Consider the following 17,789-nt stretch of genomic DNA (forward strand, 5'->3'; position numbering starts at 1 on the left):
TTAATTCCAGAGACATTTTAATTCAACTGCAAAGTTTTTGGTCCTGCTTAATAAAGAACATTTAATCTGGTCTTTACAACCCTTCTGCTAAAAATACTGAGATAATGCATCAGATACAAGTCCAAATTTGCCACTTTCACTTACACATGAAAAAGGCCTCTGAAAGAGCCAAGAAACACTCCACTAACAAGCCCTGTGATGAAGTGTTAGTAAACATTAGAAAATTGATTGCAGGCATGAAATATTAAGACAAAGAAAATATTTTCAACATGTCTCCTTAAGCTGAAGTGAAAATATTTTAACCAATATGCTAGAGACTTTCAATAATTCAAAATAGTCTGAAAGTAAAACTGCAATGGAAAAATAAATCTCCTATTGAAACTATTTTAACACATAAAGTGTTGTACTTCACAGGAAAAACTAATTTTATTTTCTTCCAACAAATAAAGAACATCAAAATGAGCCTGCAGTTACTCACATGCAAAGCCGAGGGGTCTGGAAGAAATTCAGCATCTTCTCCAAAGATAAAATCAGGGGGCAGCTCTGGGTATTGGGCATTGAAAATGATATCCCCTGAAATACAAGAAAATGTCAGGCCCTTCTTATTTCCTTCCTAATGTATGAGTGTTCTGAGGAATGCATCAGAAAAATTTCTAAAGGAAGTTTGTATTAGTTCAACAAATTTGAAAAGCACTTTCTGAATGATTAATTCTTCAAACAAAAGAACTGATATTCTCTTTTAAATTAACACCCACAACATGCATTCAAAAAAATTAATCTCCTAACACACTATAAATATAAATACCCAAGCATAAAAAGATAAGCAGCAACATACAAAATACATGCAGGTATTTTTTATAGGAAACATTACTCTCCAATCCCTGCCTGATAATTAATAGGCCTTTACCAAGGACTGATTCTCTCAAGTCCTTGCCTTCAAGAAATTAAACATACAAACCTTTGGTAAAATGGAAAGAACATTTGACTCGGGGTCAAAAAAGTCTGGTTTGTCTCCCCAAGGTTTCCTAATTATTTATTAGCTCAAGTCATCTTGAACAAGTTTTAACCTCTTTACATGTCAGTTTCCTCATCAGTAAAAGGGTGGATATAACAGCACTGCCATCACGGATTTAAGAATAAAAAGAGGCCACATGCCTACATGGCGTCTGGTATACACACAGTAAGCACTTAGTACGTGACACCGGAATACTACTGCTGTGATTGCTAGAATTATTTTGAAACAGGGGACAAATTACGTCTCCTTAGCAAATTTGTGTTGTATGCTCTTCGACCTCTCTGTTGCTTTCCAGTCTCTAGCTCCCTGTTTTTTCCTCTGCTCACCCCAAGAATCAGTCCTCGTCTTTCTGCTAATAGCAACAAGCAGATGGTACACCGATAAGCACACACACTGGATTCTACGCGTAAGAGTGTATATACTTGTGTACACGCACACAACCCCTATACCCAGGCACACACATACAGCTGTATCAGTCCAATCACCTTTACTGCTCAAATAATAACACCTTCATGATGATATTCAAATTTAAACATTCAAACTTCAGTTCTCATTTGAACCTCTCTATCTCCATGTACTATGTATTTCAATGTCAAACTCGGAAGTCTAAAAGCAGACGAGATCGGGCACATTCAGGGTGGTAGCTCCTGACTGTTCCTTTTCTCACTGCTCTCTTCCCCGCGCTGACTCCCCCCTATTTCTAGCGATGGCACAGCTGTCCTTCAATTACCGTGTGTAACCTTTAGTCTCCTCTTCAACCTTATCCTCACCCTTTATATTCATGGAAAACAAGTCATCTCAACTTGTCCTCTAAAATGTTTCTCCTACGGTTATTTCCCGCTGCTAACAGCTCTCTCCAGGCCCGGGTGACCTGGTCCATACATTCACACACCCAATGACAGACATCTGAACTCCGCCGCAGGCACTACGCTACACAGTAAAGATCATACAAAGAACTCTGCTCCTGAAGAGTGGGCAAGAGTAGAAGAATTCAATTATCACCTTAAATGGTCTCCTGATAACCAGTTTCCCTCCAGCCCACAATGTATATTATCATAAAGTAAGTCTTCTTAAAACACTTCCTTACCCCCAAAGTTCCAAACTCAAAAAACTTCAATAATTCTCTAATGTCAAACGGAGTAAGGGCAAACTTTTCAAACTGGCATTTCAGGGCTCCAAAATATGACGTTTCCTATGTATTTATCTACCCTTCTCTCTATCTACAAGCCAATACCAACCTTTTATTCCAGTCAATACAATCTGCTAACTGACCTCCAAATACTATGAGACATAGCTGAAATGCTCAGTTCTTACCCATCCTTTATGAGTACATTTAATTACCGTCTCCTGCATGAAGACTTCCCTAATAAATCCAGTACACACTGATCATTGTTACTTCTGAAATTCAACAATAATGATTTGTTATGCCATTCACTTAAGTATTGAATTGTGGTCTTATATTGGTTTTATCGTTCCATTAATTTTTAAAATTCATAATAAACACATGCTACATGTAAGTCACTGTGTTAATACAAAGATGGTTATCCTCAAGGAGCTTACATTTAATGAGACAAGACATATACACAGAACCAAAAATACACAGCCGTTCAAGGTAAGTACATATACTTGATCTTCCTAAATATCTTGTAAGAATTCAGAGAATAAACATACTTTTACATTTATTTCATGTCTTCAACAGGGCAAAATATAATGCATAGAATAGATTCAAGAAATGCTCAATACATGAAAGAAATTCTACTCTCTAAATTGAATATCTAAGTACTGACAAAATGCACAGTAAAGAATAAAGTACAGAAGCGTTACTACCTACATCTGCCACTTTTGTAGGGAATAAACTTGAGCAAGAAAATATACCCTTCAGAAGTTGTGTATAGAATTAAATTATCAAAAGTAGCACAATCACTTCCTTTCCTTCACCCTACCCACTATCATTATCTCTGGTTTTCAACTGTATCTATTTCAAATTATAAAATTTCTTCAAATCTGACAACCATAAAACATTAATCCAAGCCAAGACTAAGAACCAGTAGAGACAATAGAAATGTCCTTATTACTCACTGTTCTTCCACTATACCCAGCACGCACAATTCCTTAGAAGGACATGTACATTAGAGATATGCTTTTCAAAGTCCTACAGTTGGCTTCCTTTAGTGACTTTTAGAGAAAAAAAAGTCATAAATAGAGCAAAGGCATTAAAGTTTTGGAAAAAAGCCAAGCTAGAATCTATTGTGTCTTGATGCTCAAAAACTAAACAGCAAGCTAAATTCCAACAGAAGAAATTTTATTATTTTTGTTATTACTGAAGACACAAAACTGGATTTTTCAAGTTCTCAAAGGATCATTGTCAGTAATACATATTTCCAAACCACTAACATTAAAAATCTGATCCGAGATATTCATTCTTGCCAATTCTATTAAACATTGTACTGGAGGATCTAGCCACGGTACTTAGGCAAGAAAAAGAAATGAATGGCACCTAGATTGGATATGGAATCCACAAAAACAAACAAATGAAAAAATCCTATAAGAATGAATAAGTTCATGAAGGTTTCAAGATATAAGATAAGCGTATAAAATCAATTACATTTCTGTACACTACCAATGAACAATCCAAACATGAAATTTAAAAAAAACAATTCCATTTGTAACAGTATCAATAAAATACTTAGGAATAAACTTAACGAAAGAATGTAAGACTTGTACACTAAAAACTACAACACTGTTGAAAGACATTAAAGAAGGCCTACATAAATGGGAAGGCATCCCATGTTTGAGGATCAGAAGGCTTAACACTGTTAAGATGGCAATATTTCCTAAATTAATCTACAGATTTCATGCAATCCCTATCAAAATCCCTGCTTGACTTTTTCTGCAGAAATTGACAAGCCAATCCTAAAAGTCATATGGAAATGCAAGGGATCCCGAATGTCCAAAAAGCAATCTTGAAAATGCAAAGTTGGAGGACTCACTCTTCCCAATTTCAAAACTTATTCCAAAGCCACTATAACCAAGACAGTGTAGTGCTGGCATTAAGGAGAGGCGTACTGATCAATGGATTAGAGTTCAGAGTCTGGAAATGAACTTTTACACTTCCAGTCAATTGATTTTTAACAAGGGCGCCAAGACAATTAAATGGGGCAAAAGGCATCTTTTCACCACCTCACACCCTTTAGGATTACTACTATTTTAAAGAGGGAGTGAGAACGATGAGAGAGAGAGAGAGAGAGAGAGAGAGAGAGAGAGAATATAAAGAGTGTTAGCAAGGTCATGGAGAAATTGGAACCCCTGTGCACCACTGGTGGGAACGTAGAATGGTGCAGCCGCTATGGAAAACAATATGGTGGCATCTCAAAATTATTAAAATAGAATTACCGAATAACTCAACAATTCCACTCTCAGTATATACTCAAAAAAGGTGAAACTAATGTTTCAAAGAGTATTTGTACACCCACATTCACAGCAGCATTATTCACAAAAGCGTAATGGAAGCAACCCAAGTGTTTGACAGCTAAACAGATAAACAAAATGTGGTATACACATACAATGGAATATTATTCAGGCAAAAAAAAGAAAAACAGGACATTGTGACACACACTGTAATATGAATGAACCTTGAGCACATTATGGTGAAATAAGCCAGTTGCAAAAAAGACAAATACTGTGTGATTCCACTTAGATGAGATACACAGAATAGTCAAATTCATAGAGACAGAAAGAAGCATGGTGGTTGGCAGGAGCTGGGGGAAGGGGAGAATGGGGAGATGTTGTTTAATGAGTCTAGAGTTTCAGTTTTACAAGATGAAGAGCGATAGAGATTGATTGCAGAACAATGTGAATGCACTTAACATTACTGAAATGTACACTTAAAAAGTATTAAGATGGTAAATTTTGTTACGTGTTATTTTGCCACAATTAAAACAAATTTTTAATATAAAAGTCTGCTATAGACAAATTGTGTCCACCTAAAATTCATATGTTGAAATCCTAATGCCCAGTGTGACGGTATTTGGAGGGGGGAGGGGGGGCCTGTAAGTGGTCAGGTCATCAAGGCAGAGCCCTCATGACTGCGATTAGTGCCCTGATAGAAGAGGCCCTAGGGAGCTCTGCTGCCCCCTTCTTCCATGTGAGGTCACAACGAAAAGACAGACCATCTGTGAACCAGGAAGCAGACCCTCACTAGACACTGAATCTACCAGCACCTTGATCTCAGACTGCCCAGCCTCCAGAACCATAAAAAATAAACATTTGTTGTTTAAGCCATTCAATGTATAATAATTTATTATAGCAGTCTAAACAGACTAAGACAGTCTTTTCAACAAATGGTGCTGGGACAACTGGATATCCACAGGCAAAAGAATGAAGCTGAGTCCCTACCATACACCATATACAAAACTTGACTCAAAATGGATCTAGATCTAAGTGTAAGAGCAAAAACTATGTAACTCTTTGATTAAAACATAAGAGTAAATCTTTATAACCAGGCAATATTTTCTTAGGTATAAAATCAAAAGCACAAGCAACAAAAGAAAAACTAGATAAACTAGACTTCATAAAAATTTAAAACTTTTGTTCTTCAAAGGGCACCAACTAGAAAGTAAAAAGATAACCCAGAAAATACATGATTTGGCAAATTATGTATCTGATAAAGGACTTGTACCCAGAGCATATAAAAAACACTTACACCTCAACAATAAAAACACAAATAACCCAATTTAAAAACGGGCAAAGGATTTGAATAGACACTTCTCCAAAGAAGATGTAGAAATGGCCAGTAAGCATTACGACAAGATGCTCAGCACCGTTAGTCATTCAGGGAAATGAAAATCAAAACCACAATGAGGTATCACTTCACAAACTCTAGGATGGCTACAATCAAAATGACAAATAATCACAAGTGCTGGTGAGGATGTGGAAAAACTGGAACCCTCAAACACTGCTGGTGGGAATATAAAATGGTGCCACTACTTTGAAAAAGTATGGCAGTTTCTCAAAATGTTAAACAGAGTTATCTTATGACCTACCAATTCCACTCTAGCTACACACTCAAGAAAAATGAAAACATACGTCCACACAAAAGCTTGTACACGAATGTCTGTAGCAGCATTATTCACAATAGACAAAAAGTAGAAACAAAACAATTCCATCACCTGAAGGATAAATAAAATGTAATACACACACACACACACACACACACACACACACACACACACACACACAGGAATATTATTCAGCTACAGAAAAGAACTGATACATGCTATAATGTGGATGAACCTTGAAAACTTTACGCTAAGCAAAAACAGCAAGACACCAAAGGCCATATACAGTATGATTATTGTATAATTTCATTTATATGAAATGTCCAGAATATACAAGTCCTCAGAGACAGAAAGCAGATTAATGGTTGTCAGGGGCTGGGAAAGGGGAAAATGGGGAGTGACCACTAACGAGTACAAGGTTTCTTTTTGTGGTGATGAAAAACGTTCTGGAACTAGTGCTGACAGCTGCACAATTCTGTGAATGTATTAAAAACCACCGAACTGTACACTTCAACGAGTGAATTGCATGGTATGTAAATTATATCTCAATAAAGCTGGGCTTCTTTAATCTGATACAAAAATGTGTCCCACTTTAATCTGAACTTAAAATAAATAAATTAGAGAGTATTTACTCAATGGTTATGAGTAAATTTGTTTTTTATAAATAAAATCATCTTGAAAATGCAATTTGGTAGTTCTCCATTTAAAGGAACTCTGCAATGATCCCTTTTTAAAAACAAAGAATATTTTTATAAGATAAATACTTATAAAGATCTTTATTTTTCAAGAACTTCCCCAAATGGGTCCTTTTAAAGGAAGTTAATTCTTTTTTAATTTTAGTTAATTTTTAAAAATTTTAAAGCTGCCAAAAGTATTTGAGTGCATAATAAAAATTTTTAAAATAAACAATGTATACCGAATAATCACACCTCAACTGAGAGGCTCTTTTTAGAGAGAAAGAGAGAGATTACTATCTTACATGTAGTAAAACATTATACAAAAGTCTTTTTGAAAACAAAGAAGCAAATTTAAATATCTTTCAGAATCTCACACTCGTACAGCTCAGAATTTCTCAAACTCTTACCTTCAACTTCAAAGACCCCCTGAAACACTGCTCAATACTCTATAGCCTCTTTGGAATAAAACGTAGCATTGTTTTCTTGCTATGGAGAACAGTCGGTAAATCAGTCAAGAACATTTATTAAAAACCCACCATGCACAGATGCACATACTGGACACCTGGGGAGTTACAGGGGAAGTAGAAAACATAGCACCTGACCTCAAGGCAGAGATGGTGGCGAAAAGACCAACACAAATCATAGAGAAGAGCAATAACATCGCATTTCCTTTATTTCACCCTGGAGAAGATGATACAAACACAGAGAACAGATTACTTAGATACTGCTTACTTCAACTTTTAATAAAAAGGAAGAGTAGGCAAGAGAACCAAGAAATAAAAATAGGATCAGAGGTGACATAAGGTGAGGTTATTAAAAAAAAAAGTAAACAAAATACCTGGAATAGCTAGAAGTTATGACCACCTAAAAACAAAATGGTAGTTTCAAGTCTTAGTTTTCATCACTGTGAAAATTGCCAGGCTACACAACCCTGGGACCAACGGGGCAGAGGTTCCTGACTTAGAAAACACACATTTACAATCCTTCATAATATGACACACTCACGAAATCACAGAAATTCCAGGGGCAAGATTGGTGTTATTTACACACTTCTGCCTCAGCAGCTGACAATCATTAGGAGGTATCAGTGCCATCTTGGGAAGGCCCTTCACCAAATCTGCAGAGTGAACCAGACGCTCGGCTCCCCAGTTACAGAAGGAACACAGCTTGTCCACAGGCTCCTTTCCTTACTCTTACCAGTGAAATAGTATCATGTTGTTTGGTCTATTTGAAAGTTTAAATAACTGCCAGGAAAACAGCTTCAAAAAAACAATTCAAATGGTAAATAAAGGGAGTTTTGCCCATGATGGAAGAATTAGTCCTCTCAGTTGCTACATAAAATGATTATTTACTGAAACTCCAAGTGTGGGAAGTAAGCGTCAGACAAGAATCTTGTGGAAATGCCAGGCTGAAGGAGACTCTCAATGGATAGGTGGGTTCAAGCAGTGATTTAACAAAAGACTTTGGGGAGGTGACTCATTTCGAAGAGTTAGTTCTAATTCTTGATAGTGTTCCTTACACTAGAACTTAATTTCTCTCTCTCTCTCTCTCTCTCTCTCTGAAAATTTCATCCACTGGTTCTAAGGAATTTATGGAGCAATTCTAGTTTCACTTTGACATCATAGCCCTTCAACTCCCTATACAGGCAGTTCTTGTGACCTCTCTTTCAACCCCACCACCCTGAGTCACCTCTCGCCCAGGCTAAATATCCCAGTTACTTTCACTATGCTTCAGACGCCTTGGTCTCAGTCGCCTTCATCATCCTCTCCACTCTCTTCTCTGCAGGTGTACCAGTTTGTCTATAACCTTCATAGAGGATAATACCCAGATCTAAACAGAAGATTCCAGGTGTGCTCTAAAGAGCACAGAATCAAGTTTAAAAACCCATGCTTTCATTTTAGATACTATTAATAAATACCACTGCAAACTGAAATAGCACTTTTTGACAGCCATATCAATGTTGATTCGTATTATGCTTCCTATCAACTAAAAGCCCCAAGACTCTTATATCTACACTATTGTTAAGCCACATAGTCTTCATTCTTAACTGGGACAGCTGAATTTCGGAATCTATTTCGAGATTTTAAATTTGTCCCTATTATATTTCAATCTTGTTAGATTTACCTCTCTATTTACAGCCCATCAGAGTATTCTCAGATTCTATTCCAATTCTGGGTTGGCACTCTCAGTTTCAAGTTATAAACAGATTAGCTAAACACCCTTCTGGAAAACTCCCTTTCTGGCAGCCACAGTTCAATTAATCAGTACCTCTTGGGTGCAATCATTTAAACAATAATATTTACCCCACACTACTACAAACCTGAACATTCACCACAAGGACATCATGAAGAAACTTACCAAGTGCCTCAAAGAGTTACTGTTTTCCCTATAAATTCAAAGATACCATCAATGATTCCATTGTACAGCACACTTTTTATCTTGAGAGGCAGAATCTCTTTTCCAAGGAAAAGAGACTATAAGAATTATCGTATCTGAGAGTTGGCATAATTCATATTAAATAGGCCCTCAAAAAATATGTATCTGTAGAAGAAAGGATGGAAGTGGGGGGGGGGACTAAATTTAGGTCATTTCCGTGTAAGACTTCCTTCTATCAGATCCTATCGCTAGACTTTAACCACATCTTACCCTTCTTTGTATTTCTAGTATCTAAAGCTGTGCTGTCAACAGAAATTTAATATAAACCATATACATCATTTAAAACTTACTAGTAGCCACATGACAATACTGAAAAGTGTGAAATTTTTATTTTTTTAAATTTTATATACAATAAAATTCACCGTTTTGAGTACAGTTACATGAATTTTATCATACATAGATTCCCATGCGTAGATTTCAGTAACCACCACCAAAATGAGGATATAGAACAATTCTATGACCCTCCAAAAGTTCCTCATGCTATCCCTCTGTAGTTAAACTTTCCCACCATATCCCTCATCTCTGGCAACCTCTGCTCTGCTCTCTGTCCCTTCAGTATCACATTTCCCAAAATGTCATACAAATGGAAACATATAGTATATAATCTTTTGAAACTGGCTTCTTTCACTTACTACTAGCAGCAGGTATTTAAGAATCAGCCAAATATATCGATGCATTTAAGTGCCCGTATCAATAGCTTGTTCCGTTTTATAGTCAATTCGTGGTCCAGTGTATGGATGTACCACAGTTTATACATTTACCCAGTGAAGAACAGCTGGGTTAGTTCCAATTTTGGATGACCATGAATAATGCTTTTACAAACATCTATGTACAAGGTTTGTGCGAACATAAAATTTCCATTTCTCGAGAAATTATTATCATTTCTAGATAAATACTTAAGAGTCGAATCGCTAGGTCACATGAAGAAGTGTGTCTTTGACCTTAAGACAAACTGCCAAACTGGCTTCCAGTAGCTGTTCCATTTAACAGTCACACACTCAATACATTAGAGTTCCAATTGCTACACGTGCTCACCAACACTCGATGGGGTCCATGTGCTATCACTGCCCTTGGTGTTTTCAGTCCTTCTAACTGGTGTGTCACGACATCTCATTATGGTTCTAATTTACATTTCCCTAACGACTAATGATGTTGAGCATCTTTTCATGTGCTTATCTGCTATCTCTACATCTTTTTTTGGTGGAATGTTGGTTCAAATCTATTGCCCATTGTTTTTTATTCAGTCGTTTGTCTTCTTCTTGTTGACTTTTGAGACCCCTTTATATGTTCTGGAAATTTGTCCTCTATCAGAATATGTGATTTGCAAGTATTTTCTCCCAATGTGTGTTGTCTTTTCCTTCTCTTAGCAGTATCTTCAGCAGAGCAAGTTTTCAAATTGCTGAAATATAATTTATCAACTTTGTTCTTTTATAGATTGTTTTTGATGTTGTATCTAAGAATTCATTGCCTAACTGAAGTCACAAAGATTTCCTCGTACGCCTTCTTTTTGGTTTTAGTTTGGAATTTTATATTTCAGAATGTGATTTATTTGAGTTATTATTTGTACATGGTTTAAGATACAGGTCAAGATCCTTTTTTTTTTTTTTTTTTCGCATCTAGAGGCCCAATTGTTCTAACACCATTTGCCAAGCATGCTATCCTTTTGTCATTGAAGTGCTTTTGCATAAATGTGAAAAAAATCAATTAACCGTATTTACATGGTTCTATTATTTACATTTCAATTTTGTTTTATTGATTCCTTTGCCAATATCACACTGTCCTTGATAGTGAGTCTTAAAATTTAGTAGTCTGACTCATCCAACTTTGTTCTTTTCAACATTATTTTGGTTAGTCTAATTCCTTTGCCTTTCCAAATAAATTTTAAAACCGTCTTGTCAATATCTACAAAATGCTGCTGGGATTTTAAAGGGGATTGCTCTAAAACTATAGGTTAACTAAGAGGAAACTGGCTTCTTACCTATACTGAGTCTTCTAATCCATTAATATGATTGATATGTCTTTCCAATCAGTGAGGTCTTTGATTGCTTGTATCTGCATACAGATCCTAAACATATCTTATTAGACTTATTATGACTAAGTACTTCTTTTTCCCTTTCCTTTTTTAGAGGGTAGCTACTATAATAGCACTATTTTTAAATTTTGTATTTCCAATTGTTCATGCTAGTATAAAGAAATATGGTTGATTTTCCTAGGTTGACTTTGTATCCTGCAACCCTGGAAAACTCACTAGTTCTAGGAGTTTTTCTGAAATTCTTTGGGATTTTCTACATAGACAATCATGTCATATGCAAATAGAGGCAGTTTTACCTCTTCCAATCTGTATGCCTTTTTTTTTCTTATTACACTGTCTATGACTTTCAGTATAATGTTATATAGTTGTGAAAGTCAACACCCTTGCCTTAGTCTCAGTCTCAGGACAAAAGAATTCTTTCACCATGTATGATATTAATTGTAGATTTTGTGTAGACGTCTTTTATTAGGTTCAGGATGAGGAAATTCCCTTCTATTCCTAGTCTGCTAAGAGTTTTTATCATGAACAGATTTTGAATTTTATTCAATGTTTTTTCTGCATCTATTGATCTGATCATATGGTTTCTCTTCTATTAGTCTATAAATATGGAGAATACCATTGATTTTCAAATGTTGAATCTGTCATTTATTCCCAGGACAAAACCAACATGGTCATGATGCATTTTATGTATTTTAGTTTTCTGCTGGATTCAATTAGCTACCTTTTTTTTTTTAAGTTTTGCTTCTCTCTTCAAACGAGCAATATTGGTCTATAGTTTGTTTCATTTTCTTCTGCTTTCTTTGACTAGTTTTGGTATCAGGAGAATACTGGCCTTATAGAATGAGTTGGGAAATTTTGTGTCCATTTCAATTTCTCAAAGAAATTATATAGAATTGGTGCTATTTATTCCTTAAATGTATCGCTTCTCGGCCTTTTGGCTAAGATCAAGTGTATTCCTTAAATGTTTGGTAGAATTAATCTGAAACAATCTGGGCCTGGAGTTTTACTTTTGAAAGGTTGTTTTTTAACTATAAATTCAATTGTTTTAACAGATATAGGACTATTCAGATTATCTATTCCTTCTTAGTTTTGGTAGTTTGTGTTTTTCAAGGAATTTCATTTCATTTACGTTGTCAAGTGAATTGGCATAAAGTTTGGTTCAGAATGAAAGTGCTAAACCATCTTCTGTGGACTTGGTTCAAATGTCAGTATAGTTTTCAAAGCCTTTTAATGCTATTTTGGTTTTCCCCAAGTATGTATTACCTAGAGACCAGTCTGGGATGTGGGCACTGGTCTACATTACAGTTCAATTGTCAAAGCCTTTGCTATATTAATTCTGTCCAGTTTTCATACATGTGCAGCTCGAGGATAAGCCTGAGACTTCATACACAAATTAAAGGATCCTTTTCTCCAGCTCCCTCGTCTCCATGATTTCCCTCTCCACTCCTGGCTTTCAGGAGAACCTTGACCTGCTGCTCTGGCCAGAAAGCGAGACTTTCCGCTTCCCCGTGTTCTTGCGCACTTCCCACGACAGTGTCCACCTGGCGGTGAAGCAGCAAAATAAGAGTCTGAGAGGCTGCTGCCCGAGTCATTTCTAACTGTAGCTTGCCTGAGTTAGAGCCAAGAGAGTTGAAAAAGCTCCATCCTAAAGGGTCCCCCTTTATAGTCTTCTGACCCGAGAGAGGATTTTCATTGAAGGGAGTCTTTCTGTCCATGCCAATCGCATAGTCCAGGGTTCAGGGTGCCCTAGGGTCTACACCAGGAAATATGAAAGAAAAAAAGGAGGTGGGGATAGTGGGACACACAGGAAACTAACATCCATAGGAGTCATTATTTGAGTTTTGATTTCTCTTAGTGTGTCTGCTATTATTTACTTTTCAGAGTCCTCAGGTAGTTGTATATATTCTATAGATATAATCACAGAGAGATTGGGGGGAGAGTGTTTGCTACTTCTTATCTGGAACCAATAATCTTAATAAATAATCATAAATAATAGTTAAAATTAATTAATCTTAATATATTTTATTTATCCAATAGATAAAACTATAGTATCATTTCAGCATGCAATCAATATAAAATTAGTGAGATATTTTACAATATTTCGAAATCTGATGTATCACACTGACAGCACATCTCAGGCTAGCCATATTACAAGTACTGCACAGCCACACATGGCTAGTAGCAACCATATTGGGCAGCACGGCTCTAGAGACACAAATGAAAGGAAAGAAGAGCACACAGGGAATGAAGGGAAGGGAAAGAGGAAAGGTCATCTAACTTTCCATGACCATTTCCAGATAAAATGTGCTCATTACTTCATGAAGGGAAGTACATTCTGTTGCTGGGCAGTTAGTAGTTGCTGAAAGAAGTTCTTTCTTATATCTGAAAAAAATATATTATGTGCTTATAAATCATTGACCTATTAATGCGAGTTCTACCCTCAGCATTATTCCACATGGCAGTCCCTAAATCATCTGCAAATGACCTCTTCTTTTAGTCTTCTTTTCTCCAAGCTAAGCATGCCCAGTTATTTCAGTGGTTTACAATAAAAGTTCTCTGGAAATTAAGCTACATGATTCTTAGGTGTAACAGAGGGAAGCTGCCATGTGGCTGATTCTTAGAAAATTAGACTAATTAGGAAAGGGGTATAATGTCCTTTCTTCAGATGTTATAATATGTTTTAAATGAACCTTTCACCTTATACTTTAGCATATTTATTTCAGTGCATAAAATAACAATATTTTAAGCTAAATACTATGAATTAGCATTACTTTATTGAGTAATGAATATTCTACTGTAGAAATTTTTAGTCATAATAATTTTCTAGGGCATATTCACAAACTATTTCATTAATACAATTTATTATCAATTCTTTTTTAATGACTACAATGCATCTGACCCCATAAAAAGACAGTAAACTTTCTCAACCTGTCTATGATTTTGTTTATAGCTTTTAAAAGTAGCTAGGAATTAACTATAATTTTAAAACAAATCAGTAATGATGACTATCATGAAATAGTAAAAAGAACTGGGAAAATAATAACAAAGAAAAAATTAGCAAATAAGTTTTATTTATTTATATATACATATATATGTGTGTATATATATCATTAATTTAGGTGCAGCCTCTAGACTACTATGTATTTACATTTCATTTTCTGTGAACTAAATATCATAGTGAGATGGACTGAAAGGTTGGTTTCAATGTACAGAGTAAGTACCTTTGCATTTACAGAAAAGAAAAAGAGACACCGTCATTTGGAGAACACTATGGGAAAAAATCCTGAAACGTGAAGCAGTATTTAAAAAATCGTAACTGATTATTGCATACTTGAGGAAGCTTAAAGAAAGATTATGTGACTATAAAGATTTGGGTGAAGCTGGCACGATAAAAGAAGACTTTCTTCTCGTTTTCTAGAGAGATAACCTTCACTTACTACTTCACTCAATCCTCAAAAAATATTATAAGTAGTGTCAATAACAGAAAAAGAATTAAGAGATTCTGCCCCAATAAAGTTGGAATCTACGAGATGTAATGTTAGAGGTAAGATATTTATAAAAATAACTATAAACACTAATAAATTATTGATTCAATAGGATCACTAGTGGATGCCAGAACCATTAAGCAAAAGATTGTTGGGGGAAAAAATACAGTCTCAAAGTATCACTCCACGGATTACTGATAAATTACAATAAAAGAAAAAGTATCTTATGATAGAGAAATCTGGCAGAAACCACCTTAATTTAACTACATGGTCAAATTTAGCAACAGCAACAACGGAACAAGCGGACATTATGCACCTTGTGATGAGTGCACTGAGAAGGGCATAACATCACCTACTCGGAAAGCTTGACATAAATGTGTAACCTAAATACAATCAAGAAGAGATCATCAGACAAACGAAATTTTAGGACATTCTACAAAACAGGCCTAAACTCTTCAAAACCCGATATCATGAATGACAAAAAAAAGAAAGATATGTTCTAGATTAAAGAAAATTAGAGCTATGAGTAGTAAATACAGCACATGATCCTTCACTGGATTAGATATCAGGGTGAAAAAGCTAAAAGCACATTAACAGACAACTGCAGAAATATAAACATGAATCCCATTAGGTAATATTATTGTACCAATGTTAAATTTCTTGAGTGTGATAATAGCACTGACATTCTACAGTAGAACAAAAATGTCCTTTTCTTGGGTAATATATATTGAAGTATTATAGGTAGAGTATCAAAATGTTTGTAACTTTAAAATGGTTCAGCAAAAAAATTTAGATATAGAGATATAAATATATACCTATATCTGCACATATGTATGTGAGGACAGAGAGAGATAAATATGACAAAATGTTAAGAACTGATAGTTTACAGATGTATACGTCTTTCAAATTTTTGTAGCATAGATGTTATTTTAAAAAATAATAATTTGAGAGAAAAACGTACAAAGTAAAAATTCATTAGTCTCATAATGGACAAATAACATGCCACAGAAATACTGAAAATGGAGGAATTAGTAAGGAATATAAGAGCCGGCTTCTTCAAAGGGGTGGCACTTGAGCTGGGTATTAGACAATTAAAAAAAACACTAAAAGAAAAATAATTATAAAATACATTAACACATTCTTTTATAAGAAGTGAAACAATATAGGATATATACAAAAATATTAAAGATTGAAAAGGATTTACAAACGAGGCTATGAAGGGAACATCACGAGCAAAAGTGGAGTGATAGGAAAGCCAAAGCCTACCTAGGGACGTACAGCAGATGCTATCGATGCCCCACCATATCCCTGTGGCCCCCCCACCCCAGCAGTCATCTGCAGCTCTTGATTCCTGTACGCAGAGTTTCTCAACCTCAGTACTGCTGACATTTGGGGCTGGATAACTCTTTGTTGCAGGCCGCCGGCCGCCCTGTGAATCCTAGGATGTTTAGGAGTATCCCTGGCCTTTAACCACTAGACGCCAGCCAGTAGCATTCTCCTCCTCCCTCAGTTGTGACAACCAAAAATGTCTCCAGATATTGCCAAGTGGTCTCCAAAGAACCAAAAAGCCTCCCCACTCCAAACCCCACTCCCATTCTCCCACCTCCCCTCCTCATCCTGCTTCGCTTCTACCCCAACCCCACGCATCCCTACCCCACCCACCTCACCCACCGCCACCACCTCAGCCACAACTATAAACCAGTGGCCACTCAGCTCAAGTAACTTCATCTATCTGCCTAAGGGCATTCTCGGGTCTAAAAGGAGCTTGGCCAGCATCGAAAGAAAAAAAGAATAAAAAAGCTAGAGTGGATGTATAAACAATTTCAATCCCATCTGCCCACAACAATAACCTACTGATTCGTGCACCTTTTTTGGCTTTTCTCCGTCCCTTGTTTCTCTTCCCATACTCTCAATGTGCATTTCCAGGGATCACCTCACACATAAACTAAATGCACCCAAAACCTTGTCTCAGGATCTGCTGTTTTAGGAATCCAAACCAAGACAGAAAATTTGGCTGTTTAAGGAAGAAACGTATGTTCCTCGTGGAGAAATGAAATATTTAATATCTAACCATAGCTGTGTGTGACTTTCCCAAATCCCATCTCTGACAGTTCTGCTCGTTCAGTGACGACCTCACGAGCAGGCACCACTTGGTCTGTACCACTAAAGTTCAGGGCCATGAGACAGGGCTTCGAGACTTCCATTTCTATCCCATACCCAGTAAAGGAATGCAGCATGCCTGTACCCAAAAGGCAAAGAAAGGAACAGAAGACTGAACAAAGTGACTTCAAATAGAGAAGACTGGGTCAAGGTTTTAAAGCTGCCTGATGTTATCAACGTAATCAAACCAAAGTGTAGCTTGAAACCTGAGAGAATCTGGCTCAGCAACTCACTAGAGACAGACACACAATATTGCAAAGTACAACCATTTCTCGTAAGAAATTGCTTCCCCAGTTGTTCCCTGTAAGGAGAAGAAGAGTGAAGAGGCTGGCATTGGGCCCGGAGTGAACCTAGAACATCGGGTCACGCCAGAGAGCAGGAAAGCTAGCAGAGGCATCTGGGGTCAGATCAAGACTCAGGAACATCATGAACAGGCTGTTACTGGCCGAAGATCGGTCACTTTAAGCAACAATAACAATAATAATGGTGAGGCTTTGCCCTACTCCCACCCTCACCTGAAAATGCTGAGAGCAAACTAAAACCAAGCTTCTTAGCATTAAAATAAAGGCTATTTCTTTCTTTAAAAATTTAAGTATAATGAGCTGAAACACATCAAACTTTAAACCTATGAGTTAATAATGATACTCTTAAAAATCAATAGTTAGTGTTGGGAAATGCAAAAGAACCTACTCATTATTTTGAAAGCCAGAAAAGAATCAAGCGTTTCTTCTATCCTTTTAAAGGAATTATATTCAGGATTACCAAATAGTTGATCAGGAAAAACTTCTCTTTATTGAAGTATTTCATCTAATGAATGAACAAGAGATGATAGAATATCCCCATTTTACAACTCTTAACAAATGAATGGCTCTATGTACATCAAAAGACAACCAGATATTACAGGACTTCTAATGGAAGAATATGTTA

General features: G+C 36.2%; 1 protein-coding gene and 1 pseudogene across 1 annotated transcript in view; one reads left to right on the forward strand and one right to left on the reverse strand.

Moving 5' to 3' along the window:
* Positions 1–17,789, reverse strand: part of BABAM2 (BRISC and BRCA1 A complex member 2) — a 367,671-nt gene that overhangs the window by 285,123 nt on the left and 64,759 nt on the right. Inside the window, exon 4 of the mRNA XM_019735370.3 lies at positions 479–573. Within this exon, the coding sequence (XP_019590929.1) occupies positions 479–573 (95 nt within the window). The remainder of the gene's footprint in view (positions 1–478; positions 574–17,789) is intronic.
* LOC148758956 (U2 spliceosomal RNA) lies at positions 12,136–12,283 on the forward strand (annotated as a pseudogene).

The sequence above is a fragment of the Rhinolophus sinicus genome, chromosome 2, assembly GCF_057876585.1.
Source record: "Rhinolophus sinicus isolate RSI-liver-muscle chromosome 2, RSI-T2T, whole genome shotgun sequence".
NCBI lineage: Eukaryota > Metazoa > Chordata > Mammalia > Chiroptera > Rhinolophidae > Rhinolophus > Rhinolophus sinicus.